This window comes from Drosophila kikkawai, chromosome 3L, assembly GCF_030179895.1.
Source record: "Drosophila kikkawai strain 14028-0561.14 chromosome 3L, DkikHiC1v2, whole genome shotgun sequence".
Taxonomy (NCBI): Eukaryota; Metazoa; Arthropoda; class Insecta; order Diptera; family Drosophilidae; genus Drosophila; species Drosophila kikkawai.
The window spans coordinates 909,777-937,012 of record NC_091730.1 but is presented as its reverse complement, the minus strand read 5'-3'; the positions used below and the strand labels follow the sequence as shown (position 1 = coordinate 937,012).

At 48.1% G+C, this 27,236-nt stretch overlaps 7 protein-coding genes, 1 long non-coding RNA gene and 1 pseudogene across 10 annotated transcripts; 6 read left to right on the top strand and 3 right to left on the bottom strand.

Annotated features, from left to right (window-relative positions):
* The first annotated feature begins 66 nt into the window (after window positions 1-66).
* Kaz1-ORFB lies at window positions 67-785 on the top strand. Its single transcript, XM_017173284.3, has 3 exons — window positions 67-226; window positions 286-594; window positions 660-785. The coding sequence occupies exons 1-3, from the start codon at window positions 205-207 to the stop codon at window positions 695-697; spliced, it is 369 nt and encodes a 122-aa protein (XP_017028773.1). The 5' UTR covers window positions 67-204; the 3' UTR covers window positions 698-785.
* A 65-nt stretch (window positions 786-850) lies between these two features.
* LOC108079071 (uncharacterized) lies at window positions 851-1,425 on the top strand. Its single transcript, XM_017173285.2, has 2 exons — window positions 851-986; window positions 1,046-1,425. The coding sequence occupies exons 1-2, from the start codon at window positions 971-973 to the stop codon at window positions 1,354-1,356; spliced, it is 327 nt and encodes a 108-aa protein (XP_017028774.1). The 5' UTR covers window positions 851-970; the 3' UTR covers window positions 1,357-1,425.
* pyx (transient receptor potential channel pyrexia) lies at window positions 1,423-5,637 on the bottom strand. The gene is made up of 8 exons (XM_017173281.3): window positions 5,493-5,637; window positions 4,690-5,417; window positions 4,379-4,622; window positions 4,064-4,319; window positions 3,436-3,994; window positions 3,261-3,336; window positions 2,461-3,192; window positions 1,423-2,408 (listed from the first exon to the last, which is right to left on the bottom strand). Exons 2-8 carry the CDS (start codon window positions 4,714-4,716, stop codon window positions 1,423-1,425), a joined length of 2,880 nt encoding a protein of 959 aa, XP_017028770.1. The 5' UTR covers window positions 4,717-5,417; window positions 5,493-5,637.
* A 249-nt stretch (window positions 5,638-5,886) lies between these two features.
* Window positions 5,887-7,629, top strand: LOC138928561 (uncharacterized). The gene is made up of 3 exons (XR_011444976.1): window positions 5,887-5,982; window positions 6,682-6,857; window positions 7,447-7,629. It is a non-coding gene; the product is annotated as an uncharacterized lncRNA (long non-coding RNA).
* LOC108079061 (uncharacterized) lies at window positions 5,989-6,675 on the top strand. Its single transcript, XM_017173274.3, has one exon. The coding sequence runs from the start codon at window positions 6,053-6,055 to the stop codon at window positions 6,533-6,535; it is 483 nt and encodes a 160-aa protein (XP_017028763.1). The 5' UTR covers window positions 5,989-6,052; the 3' UTR covers window positions 6,536-6,675.
* Window positions 7,630-12,018: 4,389 nt separating the features above from the next.
* Window positions 12,019-12,751, top strand: LOC108079062 (uncharacterized; annotated as a pseudogene).
* Window positions 12,632-13,539, bottom strand: LOC108079059 (uncharacterized). Its single transcript, XM_017173273.3, has 2 exons — window positions 13,386-13,539; window positions 12,632-13,320 (listed from the first exon to the last, which is right to left on the bottom strand). Exons 1-2 carry the CDS (start codon window positions 13,417-13,419, stop codon window positions 12,821-12,823), a joined length of 534 nt encoding a protein of 177 aa, XP_017028762.1. The 5' UTR covers window positions 13,420-13,539; the 3' UTR covers window positions 12,632-12,820.
* Window positions 13,540-15,079: 1,540 nt separating this feature from the next.
* Tmep (Transmembrane endosomal protein) lies at window positions 15,080-22,059 on the bottom strand. Of its 3 annotated transcripts, none has more exons than XM_070286144.1 (8): window positions 21,644-21,663; window positions 19,092-19,347; window positions 18,863-19,028; window positions 18,547-18,805; window positions 18,082-18,421; window positions 17,804-17,878; window positions 17,660-17,744; window positions 15,080-16,325 (listed from the first exon to the last, which is right to left on the bottom strand). In XM_070286144.1, the coding sequence occupies exons 1-8, from the start codon at window positions 21,649-21,651 to the stop codon at window positions 16,036-16,038; spliced, it is 1,479 nt and encodes a 492-aa protein (XP_070142245.1). In that variant the 5' UTR covers window positions 21,652-21,663; the 3' UTR covers window positions 15,080-16,035. The 3 variants fall into 3 exon arrangements, with proteins under 3 accessions (XP_070142245.1, XP_017028841.1, XP_070142246.1); XM_017173352.3 differs by lacking the exon at window positions 21,644-21,663 and adding an exon at window positions 21,700-22,059 and having other exon boundaries at window positions 15,082-16,325; XM_070286145.1 differs by lacking the exon at window positions 15,080-16,325 and adding an exon at window positions 16,600-17,425.
* A 262-nt stretch (window positions 22,060-22,321) lies between these two features.
* LOC108079125 (2-oxoglutarate dehydrogenase complex component E1) lies at window positions 22,322-26,583 on the top strand. The gene is made up of 9 exons (XM_017173369.3): window positions 22,322-22,646; window positions 22,707-23,097; window positions 23,158-23,230; window positions 23,283-23,593; window positions 23,653-24,467; window positions 24,523-24,677; window positions 24,736-25,633; window positions 25,684-25,838; window positions 25,896-26,583. The coding sequence occupies exons 1-9, from the start codon at window positions 22,458-22,460 to the stop codon at window positions 26,497-26,499; spliced, it is 3,591 nt and encodes a 1,196-aa protein (XP_017028858.1). The 5' UTR covers window positions 22,322-22,457; the 3' UTR covers window positions 26,500-26,583.
* The last annotated feature ends 653 nt before the right edge of the window (window positions 26,584-27,236 follow it).

The following is a 27,236-nucleotide window of genomic DNA, read 5'->3' as shown; positions in this document are numbered from 1 at the left end:
GCATTGACCATGAGAACCCCAATACTGGTTTTAGCTCGCACAAAGGAACTGCTTTGAGTGGTTCCCTCTCACCGGGAATTGATTACGATTATCGGTTTGGGTGCTAGCTTCGGCTCTGGCTTATAAATAGGAAGCGACGATTGTCGGTCGGCTTCACAAGTGCCTTTGTTTTGGAGGGTAACGCACGCAGCCGGCTAGACTGATATGGATTGCTTTGGAATATTTGGTGGGTTTTTGAGATGACATTGGAATCGAAATTAGTAAACTAATTACTAGCTCATTTAGCCCTGGCCTTCCTGTTGCTGGGAGTAGTCCAAGGCTATCCTCAGCTGGGCTCCCAAGAGGAGCGGCGTCCTTGGTTGGTGGGACAACAGCAGCAGAATCCCTGGCTGCGTCCTCAGATTCCTCAAGTCCCTGACGCCAGCAGCACCATCACCACCACCACTGCTTCTACCCCAGCCAATCAGGAGCCCCGGTACCTGGCCTGCCTCCAGACCTGTCCCATCACCAGCGAGTATAACCCCATTTGTGGCAGCGACAACAACAACTACTACAATCTGAACAGGTTCAACTGCGCCGTGGGCTGTGGCTTGGGTAAGAGTGAAGAGCCATTGCTTTTAGCTGATCCTGATCTTATGGTCCTCCTCCCCCTTCCACAGATATCCAGCGGGTGCACCAGGGAATTTGCCGGACCTAAGCATCCACCTTCAAGATTACGTCTTGCTCAATCGTAAGTCTGGCCTATGACGTCAGCAAATAAAATAAAAAACAACGCAAACACTCAAGACCGCGCTCGTATCTGTATCTCTGTCATGTGTGAAAGGCCGGCTCCCAACCCCAGCTCAGTCCGAATCTCGCGATGCGACAGTCGCAATCGGATTGTCTGTCTGTTTGGTTGCTTTGCCACACAAATAATCCCACATAATCCCTGGTTTCCATTGTTTTTCGATCTACACATTGTAATCCAGAGATGGCCCACTTGCACAGTAAGTCGGCGGAGGCCACTTATAATCTCGCTTTAAACTTGGTCGTTGCCCCTCCTCAGCGCTCGTTGCCTTGCTCTCCACCCTGCTGGTGCTGGTGCTAGGCTTCCCCGTGGAGAACTCGAATCCCAAGTCCCAGGTGGAGTACATCAGCAACAACGAGAAACCAAGTGCTGCCCATGGATACCCCAACATTGTGCCCATCACGCGCCCGCCTCTAGTTACCCAAACCGCTCCTCCGGCGCCACCCAACTCGAAGAACTTTGCCTACAATCCCATGACGCAGACCTGGACGCGCATAAACCCAGGCGAAGAGCTGCCCAGCGAGGACACGCTCGTGTGGAACCAGAGCAATGACAAGTGGCTTACCTAGGAAATCCCTGGAAACAGGCGCTTTAATCATAAGTTACGTTCGGGTTAAATATATTCCGATGCCTCCTCAGCGATGGTGTCGATGTGTGTGGTGGTTGGAGGAAGATTGACCTTGCTGCTGGTGCCTCAGGCGGCACAGCTCGTCAGCGCTGTAGTTTAGCTTGCGGGTGGCGTTCTCCGAGAACCGCTCAAACTTGGCCACCAGCTCGCCCAGCTGCGTCTTGATCGCCTGCACTTCCGCTTGTACGGCGCTGAGGACGTTGGCCTGGTTCTTTAGCTGGACCGCTCCCTCCTGCTCTTGGCGCAACTGCTGCGGTACGTTGGTTGCGGATCGGGGCCGTAGCAGTTCGTGCATGTGGAAGAGATTCTGGGGCGTCTTGTTGGGCACCGGGAACATCGGCTCCGGTTGCAGAGACTCCCTCTGGGGCAGCTCCTGTTGGCGCTGCAGACTCCGACTGAAGAAGTTGTAGTTGTTCTCGAACTGGCGCCGGCGTAGACTCTGGTTCCTGTCACGCCGCTCGGCCACCAGCTTGTAAATGTTCACCTTTATGTCCTCGGGCAGCTGGTTGTCCCGGGGATCGTTGGGCCGGATGGTGAACTGAAGCTTGTCGCGAGAGGTGCGCAGAAGGGCGCTCCGCTTGCACAGCTGGATCAGGTTGGTCGGCGCACTCCGCAGCAGGCGCGAAAAGAAGAGGCTCTCCAGACGCGAGACCAGTTCCGCCTGGCGCACCAGCCGGTCCAGGGTTGCGCTGACCTGCAGGCCCTGGATGTCGCTGACGGCCAGGCCCACCATAAGGTTGGTCAGAATGACGGTGACTAGTAGCACGAAGGACAGGAAGATGATGTGAGCAGTGACGGGAAACTTAACGGCGTAGTCCCCGTAAAATATATCCTCAAACTCCAACTCGCCGGACATCATGGTGATGGACTTGAGGAACGTCCAGGGGATGTTCTCGAAGGCCGGATAGTCGTTGAAGAGCACGGCAAAGCTGAGGCCGAAGGCCACCAGCAGACATATGTAGGCCAGCAGGAATTTCCCAAAGTTGACGGCCACTAAAAGGATACGTTTTCCAGGAGGTTTGCACACTAAGGATTCGAAACTTACCTTTGGTGAACATCTGAACGTAAACGCCAAAGATGGGGAAGCGCCCAACCAGCATCATCAGCTCCAGCCAGACGAGCAGGATGACCACAGCTGCCACGTGATGCTGCCAGACGGGCACCGCCAGCAGATCCCCGGTTTGGAGGATCTTGGGCGAGACGCACAGCAGCACTCCAAAGACAATGGTCCACTGCAGCCAATTTTCCCAGTATTTGGCGTACCCATGCAGCCCGTGGGCCATCTGAAAAACCTCCTTGCCCAGCAGGATGAGGTTCAGGATTATCACCAAATATCCAATGGTGGAGACGTAGCCCGGCGCCAGGCATTCCTCGCCCTCCTTGCAGCACCGGACGAAGACCCGGATCACGTAGAGCGTGAAGAGGAGCACGAAGAGAGTGTGGTAGGCCAGGCTCATTAGGAAAAACTTGCGGATGCGACGCCACTTGAGGAAGAGAAACGTCTCACAGAGCGGGTGCATCAGGATGCGCTTCTGGCCGACCTCAATCAGCGAGAGCAGCAGCTCCGTCTCGCCGCGCTCCATCGACGAACTAGGCACCAGCAGCCTAAAGTCCAGCTTAATCTGGCAGTCCACATCGCCGATTTCGTGGTCGTTGGCTTTTATGGAACGGTCCAGTTTCTGCATCAGCTTGGGTATTATCTCTGGCGTGCGGCGCACTATGAAGGACAGCGCCGAGACGTGTCCGTCGGTGCGGGCTGTGATATCCGCTCCGTGCTCTGCGGATCAGGAAAGAAAGTGATGCATTAGCTAAGCTGCAGTAGGTTAACCTTTCCAAGAAACTTGCCAATGAACGTGTACACACAGCTACTGAACTCGTTGAGGGCAGCAATATGGAGCGGAGTGTATCCGTAGTTATCAGCCTGCAAGTAGGGAGCGCTGATTAAATATCTTTTGGAAATAATACATTTTACATCGATCATAAAGAAATTCGTCGTTTGGCTTTCAGTTTTCAGACCCACCTTATTCACATCCGCCCCCGCTTTTAGGAGGGCGTTGCAGCAGTCCAGGCATCGCGACTGCTTCACAATGGCCGCGTGCAGGGCCGTCCGTCCGTCCCGATAGACGGCGTTCACATTGGCCCCATAGGATATGAGGAGATCGACGGTGCCGATGGACTGCGAGAGGCAGGCCAGGTGAAGTGGCGTCTGATGGCTGGCATTGCGACAGTCTACCTCGGCATGATGCTCCAGGAGCAGGCGGGCACACTCCACGTAGTCGTTTTCCGCAGCCAAGTGCAAGGCCGTAACCTTTCCTTCGCCAAACTGCGATCGGACGTCGGCGTTGTGGTCGAGGAGCAGCTGCACGCACTTTGCGAATCCCGCAGCGCTGGCCGTGTGCAGAGGCGTCTCCGTGTAGACCTGCGGAGTGTTTGGATCAGCTCCGTACTTTAGCAAGATTTCGGCGCACTCCACCGCATTCACATCGATGGCGTAATGCAGGGCGGAGCGCTTTTCGATGCCGATGTTGATGCTGGCCTTGCGTCTCAGCAGCAAGAGGATGCACTCGACGCTCTTGGAGCTAAGCAAAAGCGTTTAATTGGACACACATGTGAAAAAGTGGGGCAACACATGTGCTTTAGCCACTCACCTGGCCGCGCAGTGCAGCGATGTCACCTCCTTTTTGGCATCCCAGCGATTTGGATCAGAGCCGTGGTCGAGCAGCACCTTGGCTATGGGGGCGTTGGCGCGACAGCAGGCGAAATGCAGAGGCGTCCGGCCTCGGCTGTCGGCCGCATTGGGATCGGCATTGTAGTGGCTCAGCAGGTACTGGATGTTCTCCACGCTGCCGAACACCGAGCAACAGATCAGGGCCAGACTGCAGTCGCTGGAGTCGGCCATGAGTTCTGCGGGGACCCATCAGTTACTACCACGGAAGGGGAGGGTGTTCTTAGTGTCCACTTACCGAGGAAGCAGCCGGACCTGACCATATCGAGGACATGCTTGGCTCTGGGCGTCGCACTCAGCGTCTCCTCGATCTCTTCCAGCTCCCAAAGTATCTGGTTCTGCTGCTGACGCGCAAATATCTCATGCGCCTCGTCACTAAACACCCCCGCGCTGTTGGCCTCGCTCGAGATACTGCGCTTGTCCAGCAGCAGGTCCACGTCCGCCGCCTGGTCGCTTTCTGAGTTCCATTTCAGGTCGTTTTCCTGCCAAAGCAAGCAATGAGTTCGTGGTGAGAGCGGGGTTGGGACCCGGGGCATGTAGGTCACTTACGATTATCGAGAAGCGCACGTTCTCCATCTTCGCGTCGCCACTTCTGCCTTGTTTACACTCTCGTGGCCCAAACAATAATAAACTTTCGGTCGCCCCGACCGCGGCTGGCTCCAGCTGCCGAGTGCTCCCGAACCGATCGTAGCCCTCCGCTGACCGAGGGTCAATTACTTATCCGCCAAACTGAGCGGATCGCCAATAATTCATTGATGTGCCAATAATGATGACTCCAAGTCCGTTCGCTTCTGTTCTGCCCCTAATTAGAGCGATCGTGTGGTGCGCCTCACACTTGTGCGGATTTGTTTATTTGGAAATCTGGATATCTTGCCTCGCACCGCTGGCAATCTCTGTGCTAGTTTCTCACGTTCGCAGTCGCTTCCCTCTTGTAGCCTTGCCCTCGCCCGAATTGGCGATCTTGCCGCTCTGTGTCCCGTTATTTGCATCCGCGACCGACGCCTGCGAAGTTCCACGGAGAACTGATCTCCCCATTCGGCACTTGGGGAGAAGTGCTCCAGGTGTCGGCAATGTGGGGCGCGCCATTAAATGCTCCTCTCCGTGCGGAATGTGAGGTACTTGCGTCGGAAAAGCTTATTCGTCTTTAAAAAGCCCGCCAAAATGTGAGCTGCATGATTATTTCCTCGGTATTATTTAGTGTTTTCATTGCAAATGCGATGCGATAGTTGATCCGAACCATCGATAAATCACCGAAATAAATCGTATTATGTCCACCCCTATTTTGGAAATGAACATTTAAATGACAATTTACATCCTTGTCCTTGGAAATCGGTTTTATGACGGTACACTACCTATTCCGTACACTTTGGGGCTCATTTATGCGGTATTTTCGTTATCCTTGCTACCTGCAAAAGGCCACAAACTCGATTTTTACGCAGGTACTTCATGCGGAAGGGGCGGAGAAATCGATGTGGCCAGACCACTTGCTCGGTTTATGCGATGGATTTGATCTGTTCGTGAAAACCTAATTTTAAAATGGGCCCCTTTTCATCTCAAAAATCTGGATACAAGCAACGACAATATTAAAAGAAACGCCCAATTGATTTTATAACACAAAGCATTCGTTGATTAAATAAAAATTAAATTCGGTCTACGCCAAACAAATGAATACGTGAATTGGAAGCAGCAGCGTTGCCAGACTTTTGAAGCAGCCACCGTGTAAACGAGGAGTATAAAAGGCCGCGTCCGCTGCCTGCCCGTCACAGTTACCCTGGTGAAAAACAGTCGGAAAACAGAAACGTTTCGGAGCAGTTCATTATCAGCAGCTCAGCAGCAGTAAAGGTGTGTGTGTATACCAAAATTCCAAACCATTTCCCCGTGTCGTCGAACAAAGTAAAAGTAAATCTATAAAATGGTGGCGGTCGCGCACTTCGACGACTGTGACGCCAACGAGCCCAAGACGCTGACGGATTGGGTGCGTAATTTCCGCGTGAAGCGCCAGAAAATGCGTCGCAAGCTGCGTGGCGCTGGCAGCGACCTGCGCGTGAACGCCATTTTGTCGACGGCGTTGCTCCATGCGGAGCATGAACTGCGTAGAAAGCAGCAGGAGCGTTTCAGTCGCTGGCTAGAAATGCAGACCAAATTCGTGCCCCACGGCAGGACGCACTGCGGCAGTGACTCCCAGGAAGCCAATGCCAAAGCTGTGGCAGAGGCGGAGGCGGAGTGCGAGCGACGCGAGGTCGAGAATAATTTGTGGAGGAGCGAGCTCAGTGGCCTCGACAATTTCATGCGCAGCCTTAGTAGCAATAACAACGACAACGGGCCCAGCCACAGCAACAGTTACGCGGGCAACAACAACAACCAACACAGCTGCGCCATTGCTGTGGCCAGCTAGAGCGAGACGACTATATGGTGGTGCTGTGTGTGTATACGTGACTGTCGTGTGCACATCTGTCGAAACATTTCCCTTTTCGTCGCAGTTAGATTTATTTGTTCATTGTTAAACTAGTTTTATTACGACAACCAATTTCTCATTTGCAGTCGCAAACATGTACAAGGCTGTTATAGATTGTAATGAAAGAGTGAAGGATTGGAAGAGTGTGAGAAGAAGACGCTGAGCCAACGGCCTTCGATTCGATGGTGTGAGTCATGGACGCTGCTCCAGAAATCAGTACGAAACGGCACCAGAAAGAGCCATTGGTCCTGGATCACACTCGGTTGGTAAATCAGTATACTATTTCTACCTAGTTAAGTTACATCCATACGTAGTCCTATTACCTGTGGCGAAAGTAGAGGTCGCACACGAAAATTTCCGTTCCCAACCTCGCGTAATGGGGTAGACAGAGACAAAGAGACTCCCGTTACACACACACAGAAGCTCCGCGTGCCTGTATGGGTGTGTGAGCGCTTGGGCTATTTTTGTGTACACCGCGATGAGCTACATATACAGACCTTTGTTGTTGTCCGATTGTGGTGAAATTCGTCATCGCCATTTCTGGGATTTTGTGGGACTTGTGGGAGAGGTAGTACCTACTGATTCACATTGAATCTTTTAGCCAATCGCCAGTGTAACTGCTAGAATAACGTAGAGTAAAAAGTAATCGAGAATGCTAGCCTGTAAGTGTACGTAGAGTAAGCATACAGAACTGATATGAATTAAGCTAAAATAAACAATACTGTATTAAATTAAATCAATGTTGAAATCAATGCTGCCTTATTTATTATTCACTTTGTTACTAGGCAACATCCAAACAAACCCCTACCGCTTGCCATAAACCCGCATCTATAATCGATTTTGTTTTCCAGTTTCCTGCTCCTCGAACGTTAATGGCAACGCTGAGGGGAACGGAATACTAGACAACAAACGCTGCGCACTGCGTCACTGAATCCGAAAACGAAAACGAACAGAGCCAGAGTCAGTCGCTGGCGAAGAAGAATCCTTGAGTTACTACCGAGTTACTGAGTGAGTCCACGTCTGTCCGAGTCACCCCCACCACTACCGCCTGGCAGGGAGTTCCGCAAACAGCCGCCGGAGCAAGGAGCAGCAGCAGCAACCACCACCGAGTCTCCTCTGCACGACTGACCATTGACAAAGCCAAGGCAGCGACAGGACAATGGGGACAAGGCGGAATGCGCGCGGCAGCAGCTCCTCCAGCTCTCATCAGCTTACCTGCGTTTGACGCTCTCGTGCCCGTGCCGGGCTGCTATCACCAACTAGCAACTACCAACTACCACCACCTATCTGCATAGAACGCTTCGCAGTTGCTGACCACCACACCCATCCACACAGATACACGGTATTTGGTATATCAGCTGCGAACACAATATTGCCTTTTGAACAGATTTACAGCGAAATCAGCACACCATTGGAGCATGACTCGTCGAGATAACTTTCTACCAGTTCCGCACATCACGAATTCCTCAATGCCTGCCGTTTGGAATACTTCTTCTTGTTTCGACTTCTACTGGGCTATGGTTGACGTCGCCGTCTTCGATTAGCGCACCTTCTTGGAAAAATTCTACTCTTTCAGCTTCACCCCTTACGATTTGGACCCTTGTAGACATATTCGAACCCTTTTCCCCCTAATTTTTGGGCTAGCCCCAGGCCGATCTAAATCTTTGTAGCGGCACGTCACAGTTGAACGGTTCCTGTGAGTGCCAGTGTTCTCCACGCTCCAAAAGTTGGATGTCTTGAGGAGTTGAGGCAGCCGAGAAATCTGAAAGTGTCTAGAAGAACGCGTCGAAACTGAGTTAGTAGACTTCGTACGAGCGTCACTTTCCGTTTATTTTTTTTGTAGCGATGCAACGCAGTTGAACGGTGCCTGCATGCATCCGTATGAAAGAGCAAGGCGAAGTGGAAGAGCGGGAGCGTGACCGGTTAAGGAGGAGGGTCCCAATCTGGGTTCTTGGTCTATACCTAAGCACCATCGTTGGGACGACGAACGCCAGGCGTAAATCGTTTTTGATACATAATCCGATCAAATGCTCCCGTTTAAATTATTTTTAGCGCAATGCTCGACATGGAGAGCTCCTACGATAGCTTCTTCCGCTTATGAATGAATATGCAGAGGCAAGAGACTTGGCCAAGAAACTTGAGCTAGCAAGAAACAAGCGCAAACCAGGAGCAACAAGGCAATCGTAAACGCTAAGCCATTTGCAATCGAAATCCTTTTCTTTCGTTTTATAGAAATGTACTTGTCACAATTGTGGACGCTGTAAAGCTGCGAGGAGATTGCGCACACCACTGATCACATGTAAATCAATTTTCGTATGTCGAACAAACTATTTCTGTCTTGTAGCGATGTGGCAGTAGAATGTGCCTGCCCATTCCTTTCATCCAAAGCCGATGGCAACTGCGAACCCTCGACCACTCCAAACAGCGCTATACTCAGACAACGCTGGGACCCAGACGCTATAAGCATTACCCACTTTCCACCGAAGTTTCCTTTTCTCATTTTCCCACCAAGAACAGCAGCGGCTCATTGTTGTATTCGTTACAGACAGTGTCCAGTGCCAAGACATGCATTGGCCACAACACTTGACTCCAAGCACCTTGGCCGTTTCGAGAACATGTAGCAAAATTTCTTGAGGCAATGGGAATCAAATGCCAACTTGAAAGCAATAACACCAACACTCAGTCGTCGCAGTCCAACATCCATACAACACGACGAATTCGAATTGAACCGCAGTGCAGGTCAGGTCTGAACCCAACTAGTTCCAGCTCACATATGTTTTTCCAGCATTGTTCGGGGCCAAGATGCGGACGACGTGTTGGCTTGGGGGCGTTGAGGCCGTAGGACCCTTCTTCGACTTGCACACCTCGGTTTACCAGAGTGAGAACGCTTAGCAGCCTAAATTTCTTGTTTACATTTTGCAGCGGTGTCGCACAGTTGAGTGTGCCTGTGGGCATCGACTTAGCTATTACGAGAGAGCGAGGGCAAGCGGTGTCGCTCCAGCTCCAGCTCCTAGCTGGCCGAGTCTACGGCTGTGCTGCTGCAAATCGTTAAAGGGAATCCAAAACGATGCATCAAGTCCATCCAGTTAGGCTTCTCTTAGCTAGCAGGCAAAGAACTAAGCGCCTGCGCCGCCACTGCAACGACAACCGAACGAATTTTTGCTGCGGCTGCCACAGCTACTGCGAACGAGCACATACGTCGAGCAAGCATCGTGTATAGCCGCAGAACGAACGCACGAACACAAGCAAACAGGCAGAGAAGGCGTCCCGTCGCCCGTGCTGATTGTGTAAGAAGATGTAAACCTAACGCTTTTACATTGCAGCCAAGTCAAGTCTCCCCTGCCGATGAGGGGGTCTGCTGGTGTCTAGCCCATCACGTGGCAGTGCTCACACAGCACACAGCCTTTCGATGCGATGCCCGGAACGCCGCCTGCCGACTGCGTTGAGACCAGACTTGGCGCGCAGTCCTGCCGCAGCTGGGCGTCTACAGGAACCCAGTTCGTACTGCATTGCACCGCACAGATATACATGTGCGTTCGGTCCACGCTAAAGGGAATCAAATGCGTTAGGACCGAAAGCCGCTACACCGTACCACCACCAGTATTCGCTGAGAAGTGAGCTGATGAGTTGTCGTTGTTACTGGGCTGCTGCTGCAGCTGCGCCAAGGGCAGGGTAACCCCTCGCCTAGCGCCGCTAACTATCACTTGTCACTTTCAGCGATCGGCGAACGCCGCACAGTGATCGATCAGCGTTGAGAGCAGAAGCTAACCGACTCGCAGCTAGAGTCGTTCATCGCAAATGGGAACCAACTGCGATTAGTGTTCAAGCATCCGAATCGAATCCGAATCAGAAGATGTGCAGCAGCAGCAGTTGGAGACTATCGGTCAGTCCAGACAGACAGACAGCCAGCCTAGCCAAAGTCAAGCAGAGTAGAGCACAGCACAGCGCAGGAGACGCACGCAGCATGTCGCATCACCAGGGTTGTCGTTTTACTTGTACTTTCCTTCCGTAGGTAGCCCAGAATTCGAGAAACCCATATCCATCGCAAAGGGAATCAAAGCGATTAGTGTTCGAAGACCGAGCTAGGCGGCCAATGCGTCGTGTCTTAGCTCCGCCAGTTGAGCCCTTACTCCTGGCCCGCCGATCAACAAACCGCAAAAGGGAATCAATTGCGAGGTGGTTACTGCAGAAGTTGAGCTCCCAAATCGAGCTCCTCGGCAAGGCTCTTCGCTTCAGCACAGAAATCGTAAAGGGAATCAATACGATGTACAGCGACAGCGGCAGGCAGGGCCCCCGAGCCATGAACAAACAAGGTATATGACCGACTTCCTTCGCTTTCCAGGAACTCCACTGACTAACTAACCCGTGCCGTGTCTGAATCTGAATCTCAGTCTGGCTACAACGCCAGGAGAGAGCCTTCAAAAGCCTACTCGTTAAGTTGGTCTCAAAGGGAATCCAAGAGACACGCGCCCGCGGTACAGCCGACCGAAGTCTACATTTCTTTTTTTTGTTTTTAGTTTCCTTAAAGCCATGTCATTGCAGCCAATTGTATAGAGCGGAGTTCAGGTCCCAGGATGCTGTATTTCCATGTACAGCTATTCCATGTTTTTGTTTTTGAACGTATTGTAAATCCATTGGATGCTATTGTAAACTTTTACCACGTAAGAACCTAGCAGATCCGATTCTACTACCCCGAAGAATGCGAAGAGAGTTCCAGAAGTAGCAGCGCCAGGGTCCAAATAAATAGGAGCACCATTCATTAGAGCAAGAACCGTGGCAATCATGAGGAGAGGGAGCAGATGCGGACAAATTCCAAGGCAGTCAGCTGTAGCAGGGAGCCGAGAGAGCAGCGTGCGATGGCTTTCAATAATTCCAATGCCTTCGAGCGAGCTGTTTGTATGCTGCTATTATCTTCGAGGCCAATTGTGGGAGATGCTTGCAAGTCCCCTCCTAATATTTCGCTACCTTTGAGCTTACACTTGGAGGAGGATGAGGATGAGGGAGCCGCCATTCTGCATTCATACTTCATACCCAATTCAATGGGGTCAAATTCACCTAATTCACACCCTGGACGACGTAGGAACGCACGCTTTTGTTCATTTTTGAGGCGAGGATTTCTCTGTTGGATCGATCACCCCCCACATAATCTGCGAGTGGAGCAACTGGTATCATTTCTTCGCCATTTCCATCGACTCGCAAAAGTCTCGTTTGATCTCGTACCACTGGCCGGCCCTGGGATGATGGTTTCCTGATTTTCTGCTGTTATCGGCACTGGCCGGCGGCTTCAAGACACTGTTACCCCTTCTTCGCACCGATGATGCAGTTGGACTAGGATTCGCTTATCACTTCGATTTCATTTCTCTGTGAGGACCCTTCGTGAGGATATTGTTTGGATTAGTTAGAGGATTTTACGATTCAATGGAATGGACGGCGGCGTGGGAGCAAGACCCTTTGAACGATTGACGGCGGCGTGGGAGTTGAAGCGGACCGCAAGCGACGTGGGATTTTCCATATTCGACAGCGATGGATCCTTTGTGGAGACTGCGGCGTGGGAGAGCCAGTTTTTCAACGTGGGATTATTAGGGCGATTAGGCGAGGGCGCTAGGGATAGGACTAGAATTCGACTGGGAAGTTTCTTCAGCGGCAAGAATTGACTGCGGCGTGGGAAGCGAACTTCGTGGAAGGCGGCGAGGGAGAGGCTGACGCGAGACCGCGGCGAGGGAGCACTTGACGGCGGCGAGGGATTCCCCGGACTGCGGCGTGGGAGCAACTGACTGCGGCGTGGGACTTTCGGCGGACAGCGGCGTGGGAACCTTGGACGGCGGCGCGGGATCCTCTTCAGTTAAAGATCATCGGTTGCATTCCAGAGCCATTGGGGACGGGCTGTCGACTTCTTCGCTTCCTTCTCATGCCCATGGCGCTCCATTTACTGATTGTTCTAAGCTGATATACTTGATAGATGCCGTGTTCGGCCTGATCACCGCCCCCCAATATCCGCACCCTTGACTCAGCCTCAGCCCATCTATGGAAACTTCATCATTTGTATACACATTTATTAAACACTTCTGGAATACCGGAGAGCAACCCCACTATATACCGATGATTCGATTGCGAGCAGCTCGACTGCGCAATAAATTGTTGTTTGAAAAAATGAAAGTCAGCCGTGTGTTATCATTGGGATGATGGGATCTTTGGCAACTGGCAGGAGGGGGGCATCATCGGTGCTCAAATGGAGAGATTTGCATACGGATTGTTGCTCTTTCCACGCCCACTGACGGCTGTCTGGTTGCTTGTTGGGTAGAAGGTTCCATTTCCATGGCTGCCGAGCCCAACTACTGCCGGGGTATTGGGCAGGAACCAGCCAGCTGGCTGCGAATAGTTGCTGACTACCCAACCATTTGAAACGTACCCGGTTTGTGCAGGCACTCCGACTGGTCCTGTGGCACCGTAAACACCTTGGTTATGGGTGTGCTGCAACAACGTCCGGTTCTGAGTCGGCGATGGAGCTTGGAAAGCAGGTTGGTAGTTCTTAGCAGGGGCAAACAAGTTGGGCGCAACGGCGGCTCGGGTGAAATTGGTGACAACCGGCCGATATGCCGACTGATTGTACGTGCCCCCGTGCGTGAGGGCTGGCGTAAAGAGCGTGGCATTGGGACGACGATGTACTTGGCTGGTCACCCGAGCTCCCACCATGGACTGGATTTGCAGGTGGCCAAATAGCAAAGCTGTATGATGGAAACCAACAGCGGTTTAAAAATAGTTAACTATGTTGCGTATACAAAATCTGTACCCAAGATAATGGCCAAGTTGTGAGACGACAGCATCCTCCGTGTGTTTTGCTCAAAAATCAGATGGCAACTGTCTACGGAAATCTCTGCCACTAAGCTGTGTCTATGTGCGCCACGTTATCAGGTTTGTTTTTCGAAACAATGTATATATTTCCTTCTATATATACACTGCCTTATATTCTTTAGTTTAGGTGCCTCTATTTACATTGTTCGTCATCGTCATTGTGCTCTTATCAAAATACCTCGAAGTGGGAATCACGGAAAATGTGCTCGTTTCTTGGGACTCGATTTTGGCAGTTCGAAAGGTTATTATATGTATGTATAAAATTATAAAAAAAAATCGCATTTAATTTATTTGTTTAATACCTAAAAGCTGCGACTTAAAATACTTCTGTACACTGTGTGGGGATATTTGGAAATCAAGATCTGTGGCTAACATGGTTTAGTTGTTGGAAAGCTGATCAAGAATATATATGAATCATGGTGTCGGAAACGACTCCCTTCCTTCACCGACTAAACAACTCTTTAAAAAGACCGGAAATATTTGAAATATTTAAATTAATATTTATGTATGATGATTTTTTGGACAATACACATTTTAAAAATATAACTAAGCCAAAATAGCATTAAAATCAATTCGGAAAACTGTTCTGAGTTAGTTTTGAAAAGGTTAATAAATCTGCATACTGCATTTAAAATTTGTAGAAATTAAAAACGTTAGCCAATTTGTACCAATTTTTACGATGTAACCTCTTATCATATTTTAAATATTTAATCATAATTATATAATTTTCGGGAAAAGTACCACTTAACAAGAAAGAAAACTAACTTTGGCCAGCCAAAGTTTGTATACCCTTGCAGGTAACAATTAAAATATATCATAACTAAGCCAAAAATGCATTAATTTCGATTCGGAAAGCAGTTTTGTGTTAGTTTTTATTAATTTAAAAAAACTGCATACCAAATTTAAAATTTTAAGAAATCAAAATTTTTGGCCATTTTTGCTCATTTTAATGATGTAACCCCTTATCAAATTTCGCAAAAATGGCCAAAAAATCGATTTCTTCCGGACATGTCTAGAAAAAATCGCCTGTTAATGCTGATCAAGAATATATATGGTTTATGGGGTCGGAAATGATTCCTTGACTTAGAAAAATATTATTTTGTATTATAAAATCTGATTTTTTATATTAAAAAACTTCTTGTTTTCTTTTATACATTTTTAAATTTAAAATTATCATAACTCGGCCAAAAGAGCATTAATTTTAAATCGGAAAACTGTTCTGTGCAAGATTTTCTACAGTTAATGAATCTGCATACTTCATTTAAAAATTTTGAAAATTCAATTTTTTATCAAAATTAAAAATTTTAATTTATCAAATTTCGCAAAAATGGCAAAAAAATCGATTTCTTCCGGACATGTCTAGAAAGATTCGCCTGTTAATGCTGATCAAGAATATATATGGTTTATAGGGTCGGAAATGACTCCTTCACTGCGTTGCAAACTTCTGACTGAAATTATAATACCCTGCAAGGGTATAAAAATATAAAGGCAATTCTGAAGAGTTGATCTTAATTTCTTTTTTCGCCAAATTGATTAAACCCCTCCACCTATATTAACCCAATTAGATGCCAAAGAAACACATGAAACATTTTATACATTATTGGATTTTGTGTAATTTATGACATATACTTTATTCTCATTTCATATTAACGGAAAAATGTACATAAAAACGTTACTGCCTTTGGTTCTCCTTCGCTTTTTTCGCCCCGAATAATTATACATAATTTGACTTTTCCTATTGTGTGCTCCTCGTTTCCTCCATTTGGTCCAGACACGCGCGCAATTTTGACGGGAAGCCTGGCTAAGATATCAAAATACTACTGTTCTGGACTTGCGATGCGCCTTCTCTGTACAGGGTAAAATTCTTTTATACATTTCTCGTGTCCGGGAAGGGGCGTGAATGTGGATCTCTGAATCATTCCCATTCGCACTCATTCGCCTAACAAATTCGCTCTAAGCTAATGTACTGTGTTAAATTTGCTTTAAAAATTAGCCTTGGCTTATAAATATATTTTTCCAGCTTTCCTTGCCGGTTGTGTGGTGTCTTCCCGCGGTTTTTATTGTAGAAGCAGCCTGTGGTAGACGGTTCGTGAGACGCAAGAAGAGCAGTTTGCAGTTCGGTTTTAACTGCTTTGTTTTTGATTTGTGTTCAGTTTTTGGTTCACTTTACAGTTTTTAATTTGATAAATTTACACGCAAGATAGAAATGGAATCGAAGCGAATCAAATTACATATGCGGTGTAAAGTTACAAATATATATGGGATATACCAATGGGGCGAAGCGATAGGGGTTCCTAAATGGGGATCTGTCAATAATTCTGTCTAGAAATGGTAAGACATCAAATTAATCAAAATGGTAATACAATTTACGAGGAATCTGGAACCTAAAACAGTTTTCAAGACCCCTTATTCACGGATCCTGACACTCGCCCCATACTTAGGATGTCTTTAATTGCCTAATAGATTGTGAATGGTACTTAAGATTATTGTACAAGCGAAAGAATCGGCAACATAAGAAACGAATCCGAAAACGAGAGACCGGTATAACAATAATAAGGTGGGAAGAATGGGGGCATCCTCTCCCTCCTCTACTGGTACTCGTCATCGCTGCTCAGCAGCATCGTCTTCTCGTTGTAGTTCTGGCTTATGGTCGCCACTCGCTGGCCCCCTGGCATGAACTTCCTCTGGTTGCCCAGCGTCTTGGAGGCCATGCAATTGCTGCCACCGTTATTACTGTTGGCACCCGAGCCCGGTCCGGTGGCCACCGCGTTGTATCCCCCGCTGGTGGGTGCCTGATGCGATGCGTGCGTAGCTCCTCCAGAGTTGGGATCGTCGGGATCATAGCTGGAGACGCGAATGCCGCGCGAGTTCTTGCCACCTGTGCGGGTTGTTAGTGGAGGGAATGGACTTAATCGTGAACCGGGTGTCGAGGGGAGCTATGATTAAAGCTATGTACAGGAACCAATTTGAACATGCCATGCCACGGAGCATCTATACCTTGATCAAGTAACGCTTGAGTATGAATTATTATTGATATTCGAATATTTATCTTGGTTTCTAGAACTTGATCTAGGTTTAGGTACTCCACATAGGTTACAAACGGGCCAATAAACATGCAACGAAGAAATCGAGGCGAGAATGTAAACAGTTCGTCAAGCTTATCGTACATTTATTGCTAGATATTTTAGATATTTTATACAATTGGTTTAAGGTTTAACATTTACAAACAGAAGTAAATAGAAGCACGACGAGAGCTTATCACAAAAAAGAGCGGGTCAAAGGAGAAATCAAAACAAAAGAAAATTAAACTTTGCTTTTTTTGGTACCTTTTTTGAGCGAAACGGAAACGAGTAAATAAATGCTGAAGGGAATATAACTTGAGGAAACTTCCGGACTGCGTAGAGTATAATAAAATCTTTGTTTACAAGTACATAATATTTTAAAATATATATAATATATTATATATATATATTATATTACATATATACCTTTGTATATATATAATTATTATATATATATTATAGTATATTAATGTTGTTGTTGGTTTCTTTTTGTAGAGCTAACATTTAAATAGTTTCATTAAAAATGCTTAGACTTAGGCGTAAAAAATACAGACGTACGCGAAGAAAACGAAGAGCGTTCTCAGATCCCTAAACACAATGGACATAGGACTAGGGCAAATTTCTGTTTAGCTTTCAGCATTCTTGTAATGTGAGTACCGTAAGTAACTAAGGCCTAGTATGTATCTTCGGGGAGTTCTTGAGGGAGGGGATAGGGTCGGGATTTAAGCTAAGGCCGTAGACTAAGTACACTTGTTTGCTTCGTTTTGTTTTGTTTACGTATCGCGTCCCCCTTTGGATTTGTGGAATTGTGTGTGATTTGCAATATAGTGGTTTAGTAGCGAGCATCGCTAGAGTTTTTCGTTAGCTTTAGAGTTTGATTATTAGAGCTTTTCGTAACGCTGCGCCGAGGTTACTTCTGCAAAAGATAAGAAAAAACGGAAAGAAAAACAAAAGTGTGAAAAAACATAACGATAATGGAATGAAAATATGGGAAAGGGAAGTCGGGCATCATAATGCATCGTTAAATGAACGCAACAGAACACAGAGATAAGATAAGATGAACGAAACATGCGACAGACAGACTCGAGCACAAAAAGAGAGCAAGAAATTGGGGCCGAAAGAGGCCGAAAAAGTGAATAGAGGGACCTACCTGAGCTGTACTGGGTGTACTGCTGATACTGCGGATGGAAGTTGTGTATAGCGTCTGTCATAATATCCTTGGGATTCATCGTTTCCTGCGGCAAAAGAGTTTAAGCTGAAAATTGGAGTCAAACCATCGAAGCGAAGAGCTTACCTTGAGACTGCTGGAAATGGACTGCATGGTGACCGATCTGCCGTGACCGTCGCTAATGCAGCTGCGGGCGTAGACCTGAAAGAAGAAACAGAAGGGTTAATAATATAGATTTATGCCAAATCATCATTACATCCCCACAAAAACCTCTTAATAAACCCCAGAAATAAGCCAAAAAGCAACGACTGTTATTTCTGCTATCTAATCTAAGCCAGAAATCGTAAATAGCACCCAAATCTTGGCCCACTCCGGCATTCCGGAGCAAGCACACACCAACTTACCTGATAGGGGAATGCATAGCGCAGTGCGATGGCGGCAAACAGCATTTCGATGCAAATGAAGAAGTTCTGATAGCCGGCAGAGACGGTACCCGCCTCGGCGGTGACAGTGCCAGCACCGTTCACGATGGGCGAGATAACGTTGGCCTTCTCCAGGATGGCCAAGCCGACACCTTGCCAAAAGGACAGGAAAATCACCGACTTGATTGTGCAGAACTTGAGGACGGGCTCGAACGGTGTAAGCAGATCTCGAGTGGCGAAATAGAACAAATAGAGGCCGTACAGCGCCAGCGATACGGAGATGTTGTAGATAATTGTGATGTAGATGTAGCCACCATCGGCACTGCAATGAAGGGGATTGGGTTTAAATATATAAAGGTCAGGTTAACTTGCTGCGAACTTTGAACAACAATTTAAAGCCATAAGTGATTGTGGTTTACGATTTAATAAAAGATAAACCTCCATTACCTCCAATCACCATCGTGGTAGTGGCCAAACGCCTGCAGAAAGATGATGATGAAGGCCACCAGCGGCTTAACTAGGCAGAACTGCAGCGTGGCCTGCTTGCAAAAGCGCAGAAATCCGATCGTGTAGGTCTTGCCCTTCAAACAGCAGGTGCCATATAGGCACGACGTCTTGATGGGCTTGCCACGAATCTCAGACATGATGTTGCCTTCGCCGCCGAGGTACTCGTAGCACAGCGACAAGAAGTTGTAGATGACAAAGGCTGTGTGGAAGCAAGGATGTACTCGTGACAGGTATTAAAGTTTAAAGTTAAACCAACCTTCGTAGCAGTCGCGAACTGTGAAGAAGTAGATGTACACATTGTCCGAGTTGAAGAAGAGCAAGCTGATCCAAGAATAGGTGGCATAGATGGGCACGATAAACAGGATGCGCACTATCCAGCGCTGCTCCTGCGGATTCGTGTACCAGCGCAGATGCTGGTAGATCTGCAAAGGATAAATGAAACTGGATTTTAGATCGGGATTCTATGGATTTTGAAAGTAACTTACCTGTTGACAGGTTATAAACAGGGCAACCCAAACACAGACTCCAGCCAGAACCTGGGCGGTCTTGGTTTGCAGGAAGATGCCATCGCCCACGTGGAGCAGCGGGTCCAGCGGAGTGTTCATCGGGGCGTCCTTCACCTGCACCACGTAGTTGGGCTTGCCTGTTGTGGTCGTCGCAATCGTCCCAGTCGTAGCTGTGGCGTTGCCACTGCTGGCATTCAGCGCCGCCTCAATGAGACTGGCGGCAGTTGTGCTCATGCTGCAGGCGAAATAAATGGACACCGGGATTAGCGTTAGAATGAACCTCTAGAACGCCAGATAGCTAGGCCACTGGCAACTGTGTTTACACTCCCGTGTCGCGAGTTTCACACGAACATTGCTCCAAAAACGACATTTAACTTGCAGACATGAAAGCAATTTTCAGAACGTCAGTGCTGGGCCCTCGGCTACCTTTATATTATATTGCTCAAATATTAAAGTGCAGAATAAATAAATATAATCGAGTATAATTTCATCAAATTTGTTGGACATAATAGTCCATTCATATTTAGTTTTTATATAGTTTGGTTTTAGTTATGAAAGCAGATCGACTTTCTGAATTCTTGGATTTATTTTTATTTTATTTTTCGTTGCTCTGGCACTGCTGACAACACTGTTGCAATGTTATGGACAAATTGGGTCAGCAGCAAAGAAACAAAAGCGAATGTGGAGCGGCAGGCACACCAACAAAAAACAAATGGAGCAAAGTGTGGAAAATATAAAAGAAGCATGTGTGGGGGAGAGAGAGGGGAGCATGTGCGCATTAGATCATCACGCAATCCAATATTAATAATGGACTCTGCCGTAGCCGTAGCCAAGGAGCGTTTGCCCTGGCCGCCACCTCCTTCCCAACCTTGTCTCAGGGTCACTCTCCTAAATGCTTCATATCGATTTCACCCGCTGGGAATGCCACAAGCAATCAATAAACAAGTGTTAAGCAAGCACAATAAGGTACACATGCGACTTATTCCATGCAATTCATTAGGGTAAAACGCTGCAGCCGAATTAGTCTAATCCCGAAGATATATGTTTACATATGTATTCTCCAGTGATGCTAATGATGCTTATGGATATACACCAAAGAGAACATCAAAATGGTTTTGAAAAGCCTTCAGGGTAATGGAAACATATGGTGGCTGTTGAAGTAGACTCTTGGGTCAGCCCGGGAAGGAAGCGATAAGGAAACTGACAGTAAAAATACAAATTTATGCCGAAAAATGATTGAAATCTGTTCCAAAAATAATGAGGTCTCATTTTATTTTAATAATTTTAATGAAATCATAGAAATTTTTCTAATATAATAAACCATATTACGTTTCCTGGAAAGAAACATTTTTAAATTTCAAAAAAATACATTTGGGAAAGAAAAAAGATTCTATTGAATTTGAAATCGATCATCAAGATTAATAAAAATTATAATGAATAATCAAAACATAAATGACGTTTCTCATTCTTGTGACGTTTCTCTTAAAAAAAAAAAAAAAAAAAAAAAATAGAAATAAATAAACTAAGGTGTGAATACCACTTCTCATTAGTAAAGTGAAAGATAACAAAGTAAAGTGCAAAAACTGAGCCAAACTGAAACAATACAAGAAATAGATACGAACAGTTTTAAAGCAAATTTGTTTTTTGTGTTTTGAATGAGTAATTTAAATAGTTGCACCCAGAGAAATAGGGTAAAACATATTTTATATGTAAACATTTGTTTTTTATGAATCAATAGAATGATTAAATAGTTTGCAATAGAAGAATTTGCTTTAAATATTTCTACAAAAATTTGATAAGGGATATTTCAGAGTTTCCGTGACAAGGGCATTCCCATTAGTGACATGGAAGTAACGCCAGATAACAACAAATTCACGGGCATGAGTCACGAACCCGTGCAAAAGTTAATAATACTCGTTGTTGATAAAACGCGTTAAATGTTAAACCAAACAGAATTTGCGTACACTTCGACACTGAAACCCAGAAGTAAATGGCGAAGAAGCGGAGAAGAAATAACAAAGAGAAACACAATCAGCTGCACAAAGAGGAAGCAACAACAAGTTGCTGCTGGCGGAGATACACAGAAATTGGCCAACAGAAGTCTACACGGGGGCAGCAACTCTCCAAAAGTGGCGAAAGACTGGGAAAAAGCCATATTGAAAGAGGAAACAGAGAGAAGTTGCTAATTATGTGGAGTGGGTGGGTGGGTGGCAGGGTGATGGCTACCTTGTGGGGCTTCAGCGGGTGAATTGGTGTTCGGTCCGTTAAAATATGGATTGTAAATAACATATGCAACGACCTTTTGTAGAGCGAAGAAGAAGACAGGGCGCAGCTAAGGGTTTGTTACCCCTCTCCGTCACACACCTAGCTTATCAAGGGGAAAAAAAATTGATGCGGACTCGAATAGATAATAAACACACACTAGTACACTGCGCGAAACACGCTTAGCTCAACGTAGCAATTTCGTCATCGATTCGGGTAATTCACTACAACTTGCTGTTTCAGGGAAAACAACTTTTGCACACACATACCAACGCATCACCCTCGCACAACGAAGTAGCTCCTGTTTAATTGGGACGCTAATTACCTTTTTTAAATGCAACTCTCCACGCTTGGCGCTGCGTTTTCACAGTGGCCGATTCCGTTTAATTTCACTACGCTCGTTCAATTTTCAATTTTCAATCGCAATTATCAGTTTTCTTTCTTTTTCTTTTTTCACCTGACGCCAGTCGCCCACTGACGTCGTCTCTGCTCGGGGCCGTGCGTGAAAAATGGGATTTGTTGGACCGCGCGAACACACTGATAGAACGCACAATATGCGTGCCACGGTTATGGCCTTATTTTCGCAGATTGTGGGTGTGAAAATAGCGAATGAAAGCAAAATAAATCGAAATTACGAGTTACGGAGTTGTTGTTTTCGTTGCAATGTGACCGTACCCAACCCAGGGATAAACCCTTCTTTTTGAAAAAATACCAATTTTGTGCCAAGAATTTTTCGTTTCAAAATGATTTATTTGGGCACACTAAATCCAAAAAAGAAACGTCTGGCAGCGCCTAACGGCAAGTGTGGTTTGCGTCTAGGATTATTATAACCGTTTTTTTTTATTTGGCAGATTTATTTAACCGCCAAATTTGAATCTATGTACCTGTTCTCTTTTAGGGAAATAAATAAATAATAAACTAAGCAAGCCAACAGGCAGATTGCGTTCTCCGTGAACCGAAACCTATCCGTCATATTATGCCTGGCATTTATTAACTCCAGTTGGAATGTCTTTTACTTTTACTTGTTTTTAGTTCATCAAATTCTAAATTCATCGAGTTCACCAATATCTTAAATAGCCAAGCATGAATAAAAGCCAGCTGAGGGGTCTTGTGTTGGCCAAGAGGCCTCTCACATGGGGCCACCGCTGGCTCAAAATTAGCTGTACGCTGGGCAAAACCTTCGACCGCGACTCCTTTGCCAGCGGAAGCAGTGCCGCCTACATCGAGAACCTATATAGCAAGTGGCAGCGCAACCCCAAGTCTGTAGATGAGGTAGGTCCGGATTTAATGACATCCCCAGAGTGTGAAATTTCTTTCTGCGGTGCTTCGTAGTCCTGGGATGCGTTCTTCAGCGGCAAGGAGCCCTCACTTTTCAAGAAGACCCCGGTGCAGACATTGCCCACCAGGAAGTACAGGCGGCGTCCAATGGAGCTCAGGACCACGGTGAAGGCTCGTTCGGGCGAAAGAGCGGCTTCCGAAGGCGGTTCGTCTGTTTCAGCGGCACCTTCAGCTGCCCCTCCAGCGGCGCCTCCCGGCGACTGGAAGAACATCGACGACCATCACACGGTGCAGGCGATCATCCGGGCCTATCAGATGCGCGGTCATCTGGCGGCCGACCTGGATCCCTTGGGAATCGTGGGGCCCGACAAGAGCTCCTCTGTAGACGGCGCCAAGCGGCAAGCCGCAAAGGATGTTCTCAGGCAGCACTACTCGTACATTTTCGGTAAGGAGTTGCGTTGATCTGCAGTCGAAACGCTAATACATCCCATCCCTGCTCTTGCAGGCGATTTGAATGCAATGTTTAAGCTTCCCTCCTCCACGATGATCGGCGGCGATGAGCAGTTCCTGCCCCTCAGGTGAGTTCCGGGGGAAAAGCCATGCAGAGTCACGTACCTGTACCGCCTGCAGGGAGATTCTGGACCGCTTGGAGCGCATCTACTGCGGACACATCGGTATCGAATACATGCAGATAACGTCGCTCACGAAGACCACATGGATACGTGAGCGACTCGAGAGGCCAAAAGCCCTGGAGTGCAGCAAGGAAGAGAAGAAGCTCATCCTGGAGCGCCTGATCCGAGCGACGGGCTTTGAGAACTTCCTGGCAAAAAAGTTCACCTCGGAGAAGCGTTTCGGCCTGGAGGGATGCGACATCATGATACCAGTCATCAAGGAGGTGGTGGATAGGGCCACTAATGACGGCGTGGAGTCCATTTTTATAGGTGAATAAGGGTACCCATGGCTATCCTTATCACCTTATTGATATCTTTCCATTGCGCAGGAATGGCCCATCGAGGTCGCCTCAATGTCCTGGCCAACATCTGCCGGAAGCCCATTGCCGATATACTGGCGCAGTTTCATGGCCTCCAGGCGAGTGACCCTGGAGCCGGCGACGTGAAGTATCACCTGGGCGTGTTCCAGGAGCGGCTGAACCGTCAAACCAACAGAATGGTGCGCATCACCGTGGTGGCAAATCCCTCGCATCTGGAGCACGTGAACCCAGTTCTGCTGGGCAAGGCGCGGGCAGAAATGGAGCACCGCGGCGACACAGAAGGCGAGACCGTGCTGCCCATCATCATTCACGGAGATGCCTCCTTCTCCGGGCAGGGCGTGGTCTACGAGTCGATGCACTTGTCTGACCTGCCCAATTACACCACCTACGGCACCATCCACATCGTGTCTAACAACCAGGTGGGCTTCACTACGGACCCGCGCTTCTCCCGCTCCTCGCGTTACTGCACGGACGTGGCTAAGGTGACGAGTGCCCCGATCCTGCACGTCAACGCTGACGATCCGGAGGCATGCATCCAGTGCGCCCGCATTGCCGCCGACTACCGGACAAAGTTCAAGAAGGATGTGGTCATCGATATCGTCGGCTACCGTCGCAACGGGCACAACGAGGGCGACGAGCCGATGTTCACCCAGCCGCTGATGTACCAGCGCATACGGAAGCTGAAGCCCTGCCTGACGCTCTACGCGGAGAAGCTCATCAAGGAGGGTGTGATCACGGACGGCGAGTACAAGGCATTGGTCTCAGAGTACGATAAGATCTGCGAGGACTCCTGGGCAAAGTCGAAGAACATCAAGACGATTAAGGTGAGTCCCCGTTACAGCTGTTTTTTGTTCTATCCCGAATCCTTTCCTGCCGCAGAACTCCACTTGGCTCGACTCCCCCTGGCCGGCCTTCTTCGAGGGCCGCAATCGCCTCGAGATGAGTCCCACAGGCGTCAGCGAGGATACCCTCAAGACGATTGGAACAGTGTTCTCCAGCTTGCCGCCACAGGAGCACAAGTTTGAGGCGCACAAGTAAGTGAAGCAAAGGATGCGTTTGGGAGCAGACAGATGGTTAATGTTTGCCCTACAGGGGCATCCAACGCATCCTCTCGCAGCGCAAACAGATGGTGGATGACAAGGTGGCGGACTGGTCGCTGGGCGAGGTCTTCGCCTTCGGATCGCTGCTGAAGGAGGGTGTCCACGTGCGCCTGAGCGGTCAAGATGTGGAGCGAGGCACGTTCTCGCATCGACACCACGTCCTGCATCACCAGACCGCCGACAAGGTGGTGTACACGCCACTGAACCACTTGTACCCCGACCAAGCGCAATACTCCGTCTCCAACAGCTCGCTCTCGGAGTGCGCAGTGCTGGGCTTTGAGCACGGCTACTCGATGGCCAGCCCCAATACGCTGGTGATGTGGGAGGGTCAGTTCGGCGACTTCTGCAACACGGCGCAGTGCATCATCGACCAGTTCATCGCCAGCGGCGAGTCAAAGTGGGTGCGCCAGTCCGGCGTGGTGCTGCTGCTGCCCCACAGCATGGAGGGCATGGGCCCTGAGCACTCCTCCGGCCGCATGGAGCGTTTCCTGCAGATGAGCGACGACGATCCGGATATATATCCGGACACCTGTGACTGTGACTTTGTGGCGCGCCAGCTGATGAACGTCAACTGGATCATCACGAACCTCTCGACGCCCGCCAACTTTTTCCACTGTTTGCGGCGGCAAGTAAAAATGGGCTTCCGCAAGCCGCTAATCAACTTCTCGCCCAAGTCCGTGCTCCGCCACCCGATGGCCCGCAGTCCGTTCAAGGACTTCAACGAGGGCAGCAGCTTCAAGCGCCTAATCCCCGAGGACGGGCCCGCCTCCGAAAATCCAGACTGCGTTACCAAGCTCGTTTTCTGTTCGGGAAAAGTCTATTATGATCTTTTCAAGGAGCGCGATGACCACCAGCAGGAGGACACCGTTGCCATTGTTCGGGTGGAGCAGGTAGGTGATAGATTCCCACTAGTTTGCTTCGTATCTAATTTGCTCCTCAGCTCTGTCCATTCCCATACGACCTAATAACGGAGCAGTTGGAGCTCTATCCCAAGGCGGAGCTACTGTGGGCCCAGGAGGAGCACAAGAACAGCGGAGCTTGGTTCTACGTGCAGCCGCGATTCGACACCACCCTGCTGCAGAACGAGAAGGAAACGTAAGTCCCAAATGTGGATGATCTATCATAAATCTCCGATTAAATCCCACTCGACAGGCGCTGCGTGACCTACCATGGGCGCGCCCCCAGCTCCTCACCGGCGACTGGCAACAAGGCGCAGCACTACAAGGAGTACAAGGCCTTTGTGGAGAGCATCTTTGGCGAGCTGACTGAGGAGAACAAGGCGCGTCTCGAGTGCATCGTTAAGGCGCAGCAGGCGCAGGCCAAGGCCGACACCCAGGGCTCGTTGAAAAAAAATCCGCCGAAGCCGGTGAAGCCCAAGGGCGGTGGCCCGCCAGCTCAAAAGGGTGGATCACCAGGCAAGAAGCGTTCTGACCCTCCACCAGCTGGTAAAGCTGCCACTCCTGTTTCCGAGTCCAAGAAAACTCCTGCGAGTCCCACGGGAGGTGGAACGCCACCTACCAAGAATCAATCGTCAGATAAGAAGCAGTTGAAGCCTGAGCCTGCTGGCAAAGGGGGATTTCCCGTTTCTACGCATAGAACGAATCTAGGGCCAGCCGCCAAGAAAGCACCCCCGGCTACAGTTCCTGGAGATGCCCATAGAATTTTACCTCAGAAACCTCGCTTCTACAAGATTAAGCCTTCGCCAGAACGAGCTAAGACGAAAGCCGAGGATACTAAGAATCCAAGAAAACCCTGATCTCTATTATCAAATTTTTTGGCCAGCTTTTATAATTTTAGTTTGTCAAATTATTAAGTAAACGAGAAGAAATACTTTTAAGAATATGTATTGTGTTACAAGCGTTGCAAAGTGGACTCTTGAAGGCCTTTATATTTGTCAAGGGTTCAATTGATCCGGCGGTTAAAGGGCTCTTCCTTGCTATGGTCAGGATTTTGAATGCTTGTTTTTTCCCGCCTAATAGGGCGCGAAAATCCCAGTGCCAGACCGAAAAGTCTGGCAGCGCTGACCACTTTTGATATCGATATATCATCAACTATGCGATTTTTTAGGGGAAACCAAGTTGTCATTTTGCAACACTGCACTGGGTTGAAATGTAAAAAAGTTACGCTCTATTCTCTCCCAACAAATCATTTTACTTACATTTAAGATTCTACATGAGAATTCGACCCCAAAAACGAGAATTCGACCCCAAGCTTAACATTCCCATATAAAATTTGACACCGTTGTTCTGTAAACGTGTAAAACTTTGACGCTTTACTTTTACGCTTTAGAACACGTATTTTATTTTTTAAAGTTTTTTTAAATGTAGAAAACTGCGTTTTAAATACAATTTTAATGAATACAGAAAAAAATTTTAAAATCTGAATTCAGTTTCTGGCTATAGCATCAGACGTGGTTCGAGTACCAGATATGGTTAGAGTATCAGGAGTGAATGGGATTTTTTAGGGGAAGCCAAGTTGCCATCTTGCAACACT